Genomic DNA, 14,180 nt, shown 5'->3' on the forward strand with positions numbered 1-14,180 from the left:
ATAAAATAAATAAAAATAAATAAATAAATATGAATCAGTTGCCAAGCATCTGAATGTAAATCACAAGATCCTGGAGATGCTGCACCATTCGAGCTGATCGGCACTTCTTCTAGGCTGGAGCCTGGCACTGATCCTGGCACTTCCACTGAGCCCTGACAGCCCCAAAGCAGCGCTGATCCTGGCGCTTCTGCTGAGCCTTGACAGCTCTGCAGCTCCAGCCGTCTCTGACTCAGGCTTGTGCGGTGCTGCCACCAGTTCAGCTCATTCCCCTCCCCCACTACCACTTTTCTAGGATGGTCACGTACCACCTGCCAGGTGCCAATGTACCACAGGTGGTACCCGTACCACTGGTTGAAAAGCCCTGGTTTAACAGACTACCAGACTTCTCAAAAAAGGTTTATTAAATTAATCTTTTTCTCAGTTCATTAAAAAACTTAAAAATGTGTTATTGATAACTATCATATATTTTTGTTATTGAACATACCCAGCATTTCAAGACTGGTTGAGAAAGTAACATTTAAATGATTATGAAAAGCATACAATAACTATTAATGCATACTTTGTTTCTTTTGTATTAGCAGTCAGCAAATTAGTTATGAAAAACCTTGGCTATGTGCTAAAAATTAAATTTGAGAAGTTCTGAGTCTCTTGTGCACAGATTCCCAACTGTCAAAAGCAGGCACTGTAGTGAAATATGCTAACAACAATAATTCAATATTGTACTACTTGGAAGTGAAATTATCAACAATATTTTGAAAATAACAAAAAACTCACATTTCTTAAGAGATTTTTATCAGGAGTTGATCAATACTTTGCCTCAGTTAATAAGAGATGCTACATAGATCTTGTATTGGTGACATAAAAAAGACAAATGTAATTGTAAAAAATGTAAATAGTGGATTTCATATTACCATCTTTTGCATATGCTACACAATATACTGTATCCTTATGGGCTTTCAAGGGCTGGATTAATGTTCCATCAGATGTATCATACACCTGTACAGATAAAATAACACAGAAAGAAAAATAGTACAGATGCATAAATATACTTTAAGACAAACTATTTTAAAACAAAGATAATCTACAGAAAAATGCTCTTAGATCTCCAATTCTATATTGCAAAATTCCAGATGATTCAACATGACAGCAAAGGTACCATAACAACATAATACACCAAAACATCTACCATGAATATTATAAACAATGGCACCTAAGGTATACATTATGGAACAATAAAACTCATAGTAAGAGCATAAAGAACATATTAATAATCAGAATAATCATACACTAAAATTGCAAAATTCATAATTTCACATTCATCTGTTTTATTTTCCAGCATTTTAAAAGGTACAAACTCTATTGGACACCAATACAAAACTTTCAAGTGTAATATGCTCTGGTGGTTAAAGCTTGCCAGCAAGCAGAATCCAAATACTATTTCTAGCTTCCAAAATCTTCAAAAACAGTCCCATTCAAAGCACATTGCAGATGTCCATTTGCCCACTTAGCAGTTGCCATATACCAGGAGGCTTCCCAGTATACAGGCTTACTTCTTGAGAGGTAGCATCTCCCACCTGAGACACGACACTGGAAACAATCAGAAACCTGAACAAATCAACAATATCTTGCATGGCTTTTCCATCGGTCCATTTCGTCTCATTCAGATCCTAATAGCCTTTAGGCATCAGGACAAGACTTCCATATCATGGCCCGGGGTAGCCCAAGGTAGCAATGGAAAAGTCATCAGCTGGTTGAGGACATACATCCTGAACTGACTGATCACTTGTCTCAATGGCTGCATGTAAATGTTCAACAAACAGAAAGGTAATGAAGCCCTGTAGCACCCCATCACCAAATGTTCACTGGGCTGATCTCACCTCCCCTAGAACTACTAACTGAAACCACCTGCTAAAAAGAACTATTACTATAGAACAATGACTCCAATCTCTAACCCTGGCAAACTGAGAAGAGGGCAATTCCCTCACCCAAATCCCTTCAGAGGTAACCCACTAGCACAATCAATGCCATCTTCATCATACCCCTAGGCTTGAATTCTGACTGAATTCATGAGGGGTCTTTGGTGCTCTCTGAGCTTGCTTGTTTTCTTGCAGATGTTTCATTACCCAAACTAGGTAATATCATCCGTGCTAGTTCACTGATGGTGTTACCTAGTTTGGGTAATGGAACATCTGCAAGAAAACAAGCAAGCTCAGACAACACCAAGGACCCCTCATGTCAACCCTAAGCTACAAATATTCTCCTTCATTAGTGACTGAATTCAGCATCCAAATGATCCACCTTTTCTAAGATATTTTCTAATGCCTCTCTGCTACTCTCAAGTAAATCACCTCCCCATCCAAGCAAATATTCTGTCTAAGTATTAACACAATTTCAAATATTTTTTCTAATGTAAATCTCTTTTAGGTAACATGTTGTAATTTTAAAAACCTCATACCAGCAATCTGTTTCCAGATGCAATTATTAGTTGTGTTCCATCAGGCTTAAAGGCAAGATCATAGATACTGTGAAAACAAAGAATGCTGTTAAAAGGCAAATTCTCTTATCTACTTATTTGTTATTTTCATGAGATAGGTCATCAATCTACAAAACAGTTGTATAAAGTATCAATGTGGCATGGCTGGTTTTAGTTCAGGATACTGTGTGGACCCAATAAGTGCCATGGCCAAATTATTATACATACTTTCTGTATATGTATGTACATGCGTACAACTAAATTATTCTTTATTCATTCTGTTTAAGAAAAACATGGCTTAGTATACTTTTTCATTTACTTAGGTATTTATTCCATTTTTACTCCATAAAAATGCACACAGTCACTCATGCGCTCGTGACCTCCTGATTGGACTACTGCAACGCTCTCTACATGGGGCTGCCCTTGGGGACCACCCGGAGGCTTCAGCTGGTGCAGAATGCGGCCGCGCGGGTTGTGATGGGGGTTTCCTGATACTCCCATGTAACACCTCTGCTCCGCAAACTGCATTGGCTTCCAGTTGCCCTTCGGGTGAGATTCAAGGTGCTGGTGATGACCTATAAAGCCCTGAATGGCTTGGGTCCGGGATATCTGAGGGAACACCTGCTGCCGGCATCAAGCTCCCTTTGTCCTGTGCGCTTCCACAGGGAGGGTCTTCTCAGGGTACTGCCGGTAAAAGATTGCCGGCGGACAATACCCAGGGGGAGGGCCTTCTCTGTGGGTGCACCGGCCCTTTGGAATGAGCTGCCTGTACAGCTTAGGACTGCCCCTGACCTTCGCTCATTCCACCGGGACCTGAAGACCTGGCTCTTTGAGCTTTCTGGCCTGGTCTGAGGGTATTAATTGGGATTTTAACTGTTTTTAACTGGGGTTTTATTGCAAGGTTTATATAATTCTTTTTAATTGATTTTAAGATTTTTGTAATTGTTGTATCTGTTTTTAAAATACCTTGTGAACCGCCCTGAGTCCTACGGGAGAAGAGCGGTATATAAATTGAATAAATAAATAAATAAATAAATAAAAATCTTGCGATTGCCAGCTATTATGTAGCATCTTTGAGATCGCATAACAGAAGCCCGGGAGAGGCATATGTTATTATTTAAGTTATAAACAGAGAGCAAACCCGCCCCCCCACCCGCCCCCGTTCATACACACTGATAAAAGTTATCTAGTTGGGTGGCGAAATATCTGCAAGCAAAACAACTAAGGTCAGAGAGGACCACATACTCCACAGTTCAACCCCGAGTTACATATATTCTCTTATTTCATTAACTTCCCTGTCATGTATATTTAATAAATACATTTTATTGGAATTATTTAACATAAGCCCTAAAGCAGGGGTCTTCAAACTTGGCCCTTTTATGACTTGTGGACTTCAACTCCCAGAGTTCCTCAGCCAGCATGCCTGGCTAAGGAATTCTGGGAGTTGAAGTCCGCAAGTCATAAAAGGGCCAAGTTTGAAGACCCCTGAACGGAATAGAAAGTTTGGAAAAGGAGATGAAAGAGCACCGGGTAGTAGCGGTCCCTCTCAAGAGTCCTCCTGCTAAATGCAACTCTCTTCTTCCCCGTTATCCGCCCCAGCCCGGTTCCCGAGAGAGGATCGCCTCTTACCACTGCTCGACCTTATCCCTCCAAGTCAACGCAGCTCGCATGTCGTCCCCTTTATGCTCATCGCCCTCGCCGGTACCCAAATCTCACTCTTCTTTTTTTTTTTGTATGTTTGTTTGTATTTATTGACGCAGGACGCCAGCCGGCCTCCCAAGGCAACACGCATGCGCACTCCTCTTTAAACGCCCGCGAAGGTTCAAGGAATGCCCCGTGCGCACGCGCGATCACCCCCCCCCTACTTCCCTCGCAGCGTAGTCCGCGCATGTCTTCAGTTCTTCGCCGAACCTTTCAGCGGCTGCTTTCAATATCCCGCGGAAGAGAGGCAAGGTAGTGGCGCGAAAAGAGGCGGAGACGATAGCGAAAGTGCGCTTGCGTCACCCCGGGGGGGCGTGGTCAATCGAAGCTCTGGTTTTTCCTTTTCCCTCCCTCCCCTTCTTAAGAAAAGATCCTTAGGTTGCTATTTTCCGGGACGAGGTTGTAAGAGTTTAAAGTGCGCATGCGTTCAACGAAAACGTCTATGACATGTTAAGAATTGGCGCCTTCTGCGGGATGTCGGTCGCGATGTTAGAACAGGAAGGAAAGGAGCTCTTTGAGATCAGGTAAGGATTTTTCACTGGAGGAAACCGAGGAGAGATGGAATTTATTATTATAGTCATTAGATTGTGCCAGGCTTGGCCTCAGTGTTGTCATAAGGCAAGCGTTCTGTCGATTGAGTTTGACAATGATGCGTGTTACATTTCCCAGCGTACCATGTTATGATGGTGGTCTCCGTTTTCTCGGGTCGTTCTCAGGTCTTATGTAATAGATTACTTACTTGTTGCTCTGCGGTGTTCCGTTTGTTATTGATAACAGGCAGCACCTAGAAAAGACTGCCTGTTTCTTCTGCAAAGTATCTCTCGATTTCTCGGAAGGGTGAGAAGAAAACCGAAGCTCCAGCGTGGGAAAAGTGCTCTGTATGGCAGCAAGGGAAAATTAGCCATTATTTTTGTACAAGACCTGTTCAACAAAATTATTTTTTTCTGCCAGCAGAAATACAAAGAATTGAGCTGCATTTTCTATATCTTTGAAGATGCAAGTTGCTAGAAAGCTGCTTGCCTTATGAAAGTAGAAATTGCATTGCTATATTAGATGGATCTGACCACAATTCATAATGCCTAGGAATCAGTCCGCAGCTGGTAGAAAGTCACTAAGGTAGTAAAAAATGTTGTATAGGAGTAAAGAACACAAATTCAAGTGTCTACTTGGCCAGGAATCTCAAATTTAAGCTAGTAATTTGCTCTTAGTTCAACCTTACCAGGATTGCTAAAATGATAGGAGAGACCTCATAATTACCTTGAATGTCTTAAAACAATATTTTTCACCCCTGGGGCAACTTCTATATCTGAATTTCAACTCTTAGAATTTTCAGCAATGGCCACATTGGCAGAGGAATTTTGGGAGCTGAAGTCCACCCATCCTGGAAGCATCCAGGATGGGAAACACTGTCACAGAGTGAGATAATAAATCTAGATCAGAATCTCTTATTAGAACTCTTGTTAATTTTCTGTGACTCCCATTCCAAAACCAAAACACTGACAAACGTTTGGAACTAAAGATATGTAGGAGCTTACACCAGTGAATGCTTTCACTTGGAATGGGGGGAAAAAAGCACAGTAGAGCAGAGGCCCCCAGCCTTTTGAGCACCAGGGACTGGTTACGTGGAGAGAGGTTCCCCCCCCCCCCGCAGACCAGAGGGAGCGTAGTTTTGTGTGTTGCCTGCATCCTGCAGATGGCGCTTTCCTTGTTTGTGCGGAACGGTTGCTGGCATGCCGCGGACCGGTACTGGTCCATGGACTGGGGGTTGGGGACACCTGCAGTAGAGGATGATGGTGGAAAGAAATGCAGGGGGGAAAAACATTTTAAATTATGAAAAGGTTAAAAAAAGATTCCGTACAAAAGAGTGGCTTACAAAAATAGTCCTGTTATATTTATTGACAGTGATATAAGTGAAACACACATGACCAAAGTTACAAGCAAAGAGAAAAGATTATAACAATAGTAGAGGAAAACTTTGGCCCCAGGAAAGAAGAGCCTGAAGCCAACATTGAAAGTCCAGTGAAGTGTAATGGGCAGGATGGAGCAATATCTTTAGAATTTCCAGTCTATCCTCAAACACTTCCAGAAGAATGGGAGAATATAATAAAGCAAAGACAAACTGGTAAAACTTCAGGAAAATATATTGTTTGCTCTATCAGGTAATCCCAGTTGCCCCTCTTTCGTTTTTACTTCTGATACAGCCTGTTGCAGTGTTGGGAAAGCATTCAATGATAGGTAAAGGTTCCCCCGCACACGCGTGCTAGTCGTTTCCAACTCTAGGGGCCGGTGCTCATCTCTGTTGCAAAGCCGAAGAGCCAGTGCTTGTCCGAGGACGTCTCCATGGTCATGTGGCCGGCATGACTAGACGCCAAAGGCGCACGGAGCGTAGTGGTCCCTATTTTTCTGCTTGCATTTTTACGTGCTTTCGAACTGCTAGGTTGGCAGAAGCTGGGACAAGTAACAGGCGCTCACTCTCTTATGCGGCACTCGGGATTTGACCTGCCAAACTGCCGACCTTCTGATCGACAAGCTCAGCGTCCTAACCCACTGAGCCACCGCGTCCCCTAATGACAGGATACTTTTTGCCAAAAACTATGTATGGTGTATATATACAAACTCTACCGTGATGCTGCTTTAAAAAGTGCTTGTGTTTCAGGAATATTAAGATGTTCCATTCTGTGCTCGTAATATATTCAGAAATATAATCGCAAATACACCATTTCCTTTGATTGTTTACAAAATATGCTTAATACTTGATCTACACCATGCTGTTCATCTAGTGAAGTCCAGTCTATTTCGTAAACTGTATATCATCATCATTAGAGTTGGAAGGGACCTTGGAGATCTTCTAGTCCAAACCTTGCTCAAGAAAGAGACCCTGCTTGATATTATTATTATATATAATATGTATTTGTATTATAAATATAATTATAAAATGTATAATTATGCATTGCACATTTTATCTTTTAATTGTATTTTTCAAGGCTACTTCCCTGGCATCTCTACTATTTGGTAAATGTGGTTATAAATTGTTCTAGTATTACTGTTTCAATTTTTCTTTCCAAATGGTAGTTTATTATGTATATTATTTTTCCATAATGACTATGATTATTATTAATAATTTATTAAACTTATATGCCTCCTGACTCACCAACTCCAGGTGGCTCACAACAGTCAAAGAAATTGCAATAAAATCAATACAGCATAAGATAAAAGATGGTAAATGCGATGAAGCTTAGATTGCTTAGATTGTTTTTGTTTACATACATGTTTTTCCCCAAAATTATGAACTTAATTTATTGATTGAATTGTTTTTCTCTCAATGCTCAAGGACTCAAGTTCAGATCTAAGCGTGCTCTTTTGAATTACTTTGAAGAGGACAAAGACATCATTGTTACAGCAGAGGATTTTGATTTTACTATGGCTCTTCAGAGGAATACACGGTTAAGAACCAAGAGATCTTCTACCAGAAATGCAGGGACAGAAGTTGAGAGTTGCATTTCTAGGAGTCCAGTTTCACTCCCTGGATTAGGAAATGGTGAAGGAGATTGTAAAGCTTCTCTAGAATGTAAATTGGGGCTTCGATCCAATACTAGAGAAGCAAAAATTCCTGCTACCTCTTTGCAGGATGGGCCCAGTACGGGAGATATTTCTAAGGACTGTTTTTTCAAAAGTGAGGAAAATGGTACTATTCGAAAGAAGATTCCAATTAGAAAATCTAAAAACTCTTCTGAAATAAGGAATGTCACTGATGGCCAAAACAAAATACAGAGTCTATCAGCATGTAAAAAACAGACAAAAAGCAGTAAACGTGCCATATGTAAGAACAAAATGTGTGTACTTAATAGTGATACCAGTGTCAACAAAGTATGCCGAAGAAGCGCAAGGAAAAGAAAAATATGTTTTAAGGATGAACTGTTGTTTGAACCAAAAACAGAGCAGAATGATAAACAGATTGAACCTTTCTTAGAACACCAAACAAGCACGGAAATATTAAAATATACTGAGAGCTCTTGCAGCAGAATGACGACAGCTTCTAATAAAAACTGCATTTCAGTAGCAGAAATGCAAAGAAATGGGATGGCTTCAGAGAGTGCAAGTGAACAGAGTGCTTCCACTATGGATGTTACTGTTTTCCAGATGTGCGGAGAGAAACCTTTTACATCAGCCAAAGGTATGTGTTTTATGTATATATTTTTCAAGAATGTCTATATTGCCTCTCCTCCAAGACTTCAATTGACTTACGAATTTTTAAAAAGCCAGTAAAGGTGCTTGCAGCATCTCTGGGGGAAAAGCAGAAGTTGTTCCAAAAGGTGGAGGGGTACTTCAGAAAAGGATTAAATTTAGGTCCGTCTCCCTTTGATCCCTTCTGAGGATGGGACCCTAAACCAACGGTCTCCAACTGCTGGGCCATAAACCAGTACCGGGCCGTGACATGCCAGCAGTCAGGCCGCGCAAACAAGAAAAGCCCCATCCACAAGATGCAGGCAGCACACAAAACCATGCACCCTGCAGTCTGCAGAAAAACCTCTCTCCATGGAACCGGTCCCTGGTGCCCAAAAGGTTGGGGACCGCTGCCCTAAACAACCACTCAATATTTCAGAACATGTAGACTATGCAGATTCCATCTGAGGAGATGATCTGTAAAGTAACCTAGGGACCAACCATGTAGAATTTTATTAGTATTTCATAGTCAGGCTCTTTTATAATAGTAATACAATTACATGTATTGTAAAGCAAGAAAAGGGATCTTCTTAATTCTTGACTCATGTAGTCCCCCCTTCTTATGACCAGTCACTTAATTATAATGAACTCCCAAAAAAACCTATGACCCAGATTTGAAGTTCCAACAGCCAGGGTTCCCCTGCGGTCACATGATTACAGTATATGTTAGGTGTTCGGCAACCACATTTAAAATATTTTTTGCCAGAAAAAACTTTACTTCCATTTTCTGGCAAAAAATGCTCATTGCAGGCACTGAGTTCACTTAACAATGTTTCCTTAATAACTATGGATATTTGCTTAATGACCATCTCAAAAAATATTGTAAAATCGGGTTAGTCATTGTGATGACCAACAGGACTTACAATTGTCACTGTGGATTCAGTTATGGTTGTAAGTCAAGGACTACCTGTATTCCTTAGAGATTGGGTATACTTACATGCAGTGAAAAAAAGGGAAACTGTAAAACACACAGACACACACACTCCCGCTTAACCTATCTTCTTCCTGAAAACCAGATCTGGATAGAGGCAACGCTAATATTGCAGAAAGAAGGGATTGTTCTGTGCGTATCTTCTGTCCACAACGAGCATAATTAAAACAATTACATTTTCTTACTTGCTTTTCTTTTTCATTTTCCTTTTCTGCAATTAGCGAGCCATACTCAAAGAGCCCAAGTGGAAAGGCGGAAAACAAGTCCATATTTTTCCAGAAAATTAATCAAAGAAGGTAAAAATGTTTTATAGGAAAATGCTTTGCGGAAAATTAGCAAACTTGTTTTTTTTTTAAAAAAAAAATTCTAACAGAATTTGCAATCTGATATTAGTTGTATTTATGTGGAAGCAGATTAAATTATTTTTATACTTGCGCAGTAAAATGTAAGCAGAAATAAGTATAAATACTTGTAGTTGTCTATGGGTAAATTTATGAAGGTAATATTTGGATGCATGACTTATAAACAAGAGAATAATTTCAAATGTGTTATACGATATCAATAGCTGTTCTGTTTCCAATGAAGATAGAATGAAGGGAGTAATAGGTCTGTGTATTAAATCATCTCTCCTGAAGAGATTTACAGAGTTACACTGATTGGGTTCAGATGTAATGGAAAACTATTGTTTCCAACACAAACAATCCCCTGGCACATGGCTCTTATTCATGAATTGTGAGAACAGAAGGTTTTGTTATGATTTTAAAGAAACAATCATTCTCTACTAATAAAAAAAAGAGAACTGTGATTTATGTAAAATTCCAACTGCTGAATTTGATTTGAGGATTAGACCATAGCTTCCGATTGTTCTCATTAAGCAAAACCTAACAACCATGGTTCTTAACAGTTTCTCTTTACAAGAGAAAAGGGAAGTTTTAAAACTGCCAGGCATATTTTGCTTCATGTATTGCCAGTCTAACAAGCATCTAAACAGTGTCAGAAGGAAGCTGATTTTTTTTTATTCATCCGATCTCTCTTTAGAACTTGAAAAGGCAACCCAAAGTCTCTTTGCCGCTATAGAAGAAGTAACTGTAGACAATAAAAGTAAATTATGGTCACTTTTTTTTGCATGCATGCTTAGCTCCAAGTCCACCAAGAAGGAAAACTTTTAGGAAATGGACTCCACCTCGTTCTCCTTTTAATCTGGTTCAGGAAACTCTGTTTCATGATCCATGGAAACTTCTGATTGCAACCATATTTCTGAACAAAACCTCAGGTAAATAAGGAACTAATCACAACCACTTCTTCAATTCCCATGTATGGAATTGCTTCCCTATGATTCAGTCCAGTGCTATTGGGACATGTGCAATTCATTTTGCAGAGAAGTTAAAACAAATTTCCCAGGGAGTGCTAATCAGGCTGTAAAGTGCCATGTAAGTGTTTCTGTCCAAATTATGATTTGATGTATTGCTAGTGAATGTGGATTTGCTTCCTAGGAAAATGGCTATCATCCAGCTGGGTAAGGAGAACCAGAAAGAGGACAGTATTGAGCTTAAATTATGCGAAGTAAATTAATGTTACTAAAAGAGATTCAATAGTGACACTTGCTAGTATCATGATGGTTTGGTTGAATCAGCTGATAAGTGTTATGACCATATTGACAATATAAACTATATACCACAACACTGATTTTCTGTCACTGAAATTACGTGTAGGGAACTGTGAATCCTGTACATAAGTTGTAATAATATGGCTAAAAACTGTCAACAGGTTTGTGCCAAGTAACTTTTGTGCAGGAAAATCTGTCTTTTAAGAAATTGCAGCCAGCTTTGCAAATTCAGTGCAAATGTTGTTGTTCACAGTTTCTTATTTTTGCCTAGGAAAGATGGCTTTCCCCGTGCTGTGGGAATTTTTTAAGAAATATCCTTCACCAAAGGTAGCAAGAACTGCCAACTGGAAAGAAATGTCAGAATTGCTTAAACCTCTTGGCCTATATGAGCTCAGAGCAAAGACCATTGTCAAATTCTCAGGTAATATGGTATCTATAATATTCCATATGTTTCATGTATGTTATCTCTTAAAACCTTGATACAGTTCTTTAATATATACCAATATTTTTATTTCTTATTGTGATAAGGAGATCAAAAATGAGGAAAGATAATTTGCCAAAGGCCTCTTAATAATTCGTGATTAAGACATGAAGTGGAAACTTGTTCCATATATTTGAAGTCATTACCATTTAGCACCTCTTGTAAATTGTGATTCAAAAGAACATGTATACACAATCTCTATAATCTCTATTCTTGAACTTTTTCATGTTTTTTATTTCTGAATTGATACTTTTAAATTTCTTTTGTTATTCTTAGAACAGTTTGGAGAGTTTGGCATTGGAATATTTTAGTAATACGGCCTTTTTGAATTTGCTGAGAAATTATTTGGATATAGAAGTAAAGTGCACAAGTCATCTGTGTTACTTATGAGTATTCTATTTTTGTTCAGTTACTGATAAACAAGCTCATAACTTTGTCAAAGTTTTCATTTCTTATAGTTTTTATAAATGAATAATTACTCTTTCAAGTCTTATAAGTCATATTTCATAGACTTAAAACTTAAAACTTAAAAAGAATTTAGTCCAGCTTTTTATTATGACATCTTTATTTTTTGTTCCTTAGATGAATATTTGGTTAAACAGTGGAAATATCCAATTGAATTACATGGGATTGGAAAATATGGAAATGATTCTTACAGAATCTTCTGTGTAAATGAATGGAAAGAGGTAATAGAGGCTTGTGTGTTTTTATTCCACGAAAATAATCGAGAGCATAATAATTCCAGCAATATTAATATTATATTAATATTGTTAATATTAATTGCAACAATCTATAACCTAGAAATAATGCAAGAGTTGTAATTACAGCTACATACATGGATCATATGAATTAGAACTGCAGAAAATAACAGAATCTTGTGCTCTTCTACATAGCAATTTTTAAACTATTATAAGACTGGAATATCCTTTTTGCCTTTTGCCCTGGTTGTGTCTTAAAAAGCAACAATTGTTAGCTCTACAAAGTATTTTTAATATCACAAAATAAAACAGAACCCTCCATACTTCTCATATTTATCTGAGAGATTTTGTGCTAATAAACAGTTTTGTTCTAGGATAGATAGGGAATTTTTTATATTTCAATAAATGCATATGAAATTGCAATAAAATGTGCAAAATGGGCTTCAGCTGTGTATGAAAATTCACTAGGGTAATATTAGATTACTGATGCACTGATTAGGTAAAACATGTTCATTTCTCTTTCAGGTACAGCCACAAGACCACAAACTCAACATTTATCATTCCTGGCTGTGGGAAAACCATGAGAAATTAAATATTAATTATTAGCTCTCTATAATCTCTTGGCCTCCTCTTTCTCACTTTTAAGCTGTTTTTTTTCTTCTATCCCACTTGATTAACTATAAATATAAATATTCTTTTTATATGCCTGTTCAGAATTTATTAAATTCCATTATTCTATATAATTTTGCTTAAAAGTGATGTTTCTCATTTCCACTCCTTTGATCATGGAAATTTTAAATACTGAAGTTTGTTTACTGTAATACATCAGAACACAATAATCCAAGGCTCTATACAACTTACAATTTTTAGCAAGCATCTAGAGATGCAAATTCAGGTTACCTAATCACCTCTCTGAAGAGGCTTCCTCTACTGCAGGGGTGTCAAACTGCCGGCCTGTGGACTGGATGCATCATGACGAAACCGCACCCCACCACATTGCCGGCAATGGGGAAAAAAGTGATACGTCACGTCACGGGACATTACGAGTTTGACACCCCTGCTCTACTGAATCCTGGTTGCTGTTTCTCATTCAGATTGGATCAGGGAGATGGTGATGGTAAAAAGAAACCAATCTCAAGATGTGAATCTAGCTATTGTGACAGCTCCCATCCAAATCTGGTATTATTTATGATAGGTCTGTATCTCATGGGCTGACAGCAAATCATGTTACAAGATAGGAAGCCATGCCGATGTACTACCATTTTGAACAGCAAAATAGTTGCAGTCTCTAACTTAACGTTGTAGCTGATTATTAGGTCGGGTTTATCATTTCAGCGGTTTAATGGTTTGGCAATAACCAGGAAAACCTTAAGTTGATGATAAATCTTGATCCATCCGCTGGTTCACAACAATGTGTCAACTTATACAATATTGTATCGAGCTACTTTGGCTTGCAAACCATGATTTAAGACAGCATGCAAGCTATCCCGTCCCTGGAACCTGGTACAGAATAGATCAGGGGTCTTCCAATTTGGCCCTTTTTTATGACTTGTGGACTTCAGCTCCCAGAGTTCCTCAGCCAGGCACGCTGGCTGGACTTGTGGACTTCAACTCCCAGAATTCTGGGAGTTGAAGTCCACAAGTCGTAAAAGGACCAAGTTTAAAGACCCCCGCCCCGCCCCCGGAATAGATGAACCGCGATTAGCGCGATAACCAGCCCATAAATAGCTATCCCTCTTAAGATCCAGCTGCATGTGTCATGAATGGAGGGGTCGTCGGCGCATGACGCAAGCTAGCATTTACCCGGTTACTGTTGTGCTGCTATTAACTCCCCGCCCCAGCCCTAAAAGGGGACGGAAGTGGTGGGGTGGGGAGCAGCGCGGACGCGGGAAAGGCCAGCACGCAATTGACACGGGCGTCCCTGGGCTTTGCGACACAACGTTCGATCTTCTCCAGCTGCGCCAATCAACTGCAAGCCTGCCGGTCCGCCCGCCCGCCCGTTGCCTTGGTGCCCTCCCAAACCCATTTTTGCCTTGTGCTCTGACGGCGGTGCCTTAAGCGAGAGC

The 14,180-nt window shown here is 39.4% G+C and overlaps 2 protein-coding genes across 3 annotated transcripts in view; one reads left to right on the plus strand and one right to left on the minus strand.

The window, feature by feature from the left end:
* Positions 1 to 4,295, minus strand: part of IFT122 (intraflagellar transport 122) — a 70,557-nt gene extending 66,262 nt beyond the window's left edge. Inside the window, exons 1-3 of the mRNA XM_081320027.1 lie at positions 4,103 to 4,295; positions 2,456 to 2,522; positions 912 to 996 (exon numbers count right to left, since the gene is read on the minus strand). Of these exons, the coding sequence (XP_081176153.1) occupies positions 912 to 996; positions 2,456 to 2,522; positions 4,103 to 4,143 (193 nt within the window). The 5' untranslated portion in view covers positions 4,144 to 4,295. The remainder of the gene's footprint in view (positions 1 to 911; positions 997 to 2,455; positions 2,523 to 4,102) is intronic.
* A 290-nt stretch (positions 4,296 to 4,585) lies between these two features.
* Positions 4,586 to 12,851, plus strand: MBD4 (methyl-CpG binding domain 4, DNA glycosylase). 2 transcript variants are annotated; one of them, XM_081316994.1, is made up of 7 exons: positions 4,586 to 4,698; positions 7,506 to 8,348; positions 9,551 to 9,625; positions 10,468 to 10,602; positions 11,207 to 11,356; positions 11,999 to 12,102; positions 12,640 to 12,851. In XM_081316994.1, the coding sequence occupies exons 2-7, from the start codon at positions 7,595 to 7,597 to the stop codon at positions 12,718 to 12,720; spliced, it is 1,299 nt and encodes a 432-aa protein (XP_081173120.1). In that variant the 5' UTR covers positions 4,586 to 4,698; positions 7,506 to 7,594; the 3' UTR covers positions 12,721 to 12,851. The 2 variants fall into 2 exon arrangements, with proteins under 2 accessions (XP_081173120.1, XP_081173121.1); XM_081316995.1 differs by lacking the exon at positions 10,468 to 10,602.
* Positions 12,852 to 14,180: the final 1,329 nt, after the last annotated feature.

The sequence above is a fragment of the Vipera berus genome, assembly GCF_964194415.1.
Source record: "Vipera berus genome assembly, chromosome: 2".
Taxonomy (NCBI): domain Eukaryota; kingdom Metazoa; phylum Chordata; class Lepidosauria; order Squamata; family Viperidae; genus Vipera; species Vipera berus.

Bases quoted from the DNA above. Each gene is read 5' to 3' on its own strand.
- MBD4 (XM_081316994.1), top strand. From the start codon at position 7,595: ATGGCTCTTCAGAGGAATACACGGTTAAGAACCAAGAGATCTTCTACC. The intron at 9,626-10,467 runs GTAAAAATGTTT...ATGCATGCTTAG, and splicing joins CAGAAAATTAATCAAAGAAG to CTCCAAGTCCACCAAGAAGG. The intron at 12,103-12,639 runs GTAATAGAGGCT...TTTCTCTTTCAG, and splicing joins GTGTAAATGAATGGAAAGAG to GTACAGCCACAAGACCACAA.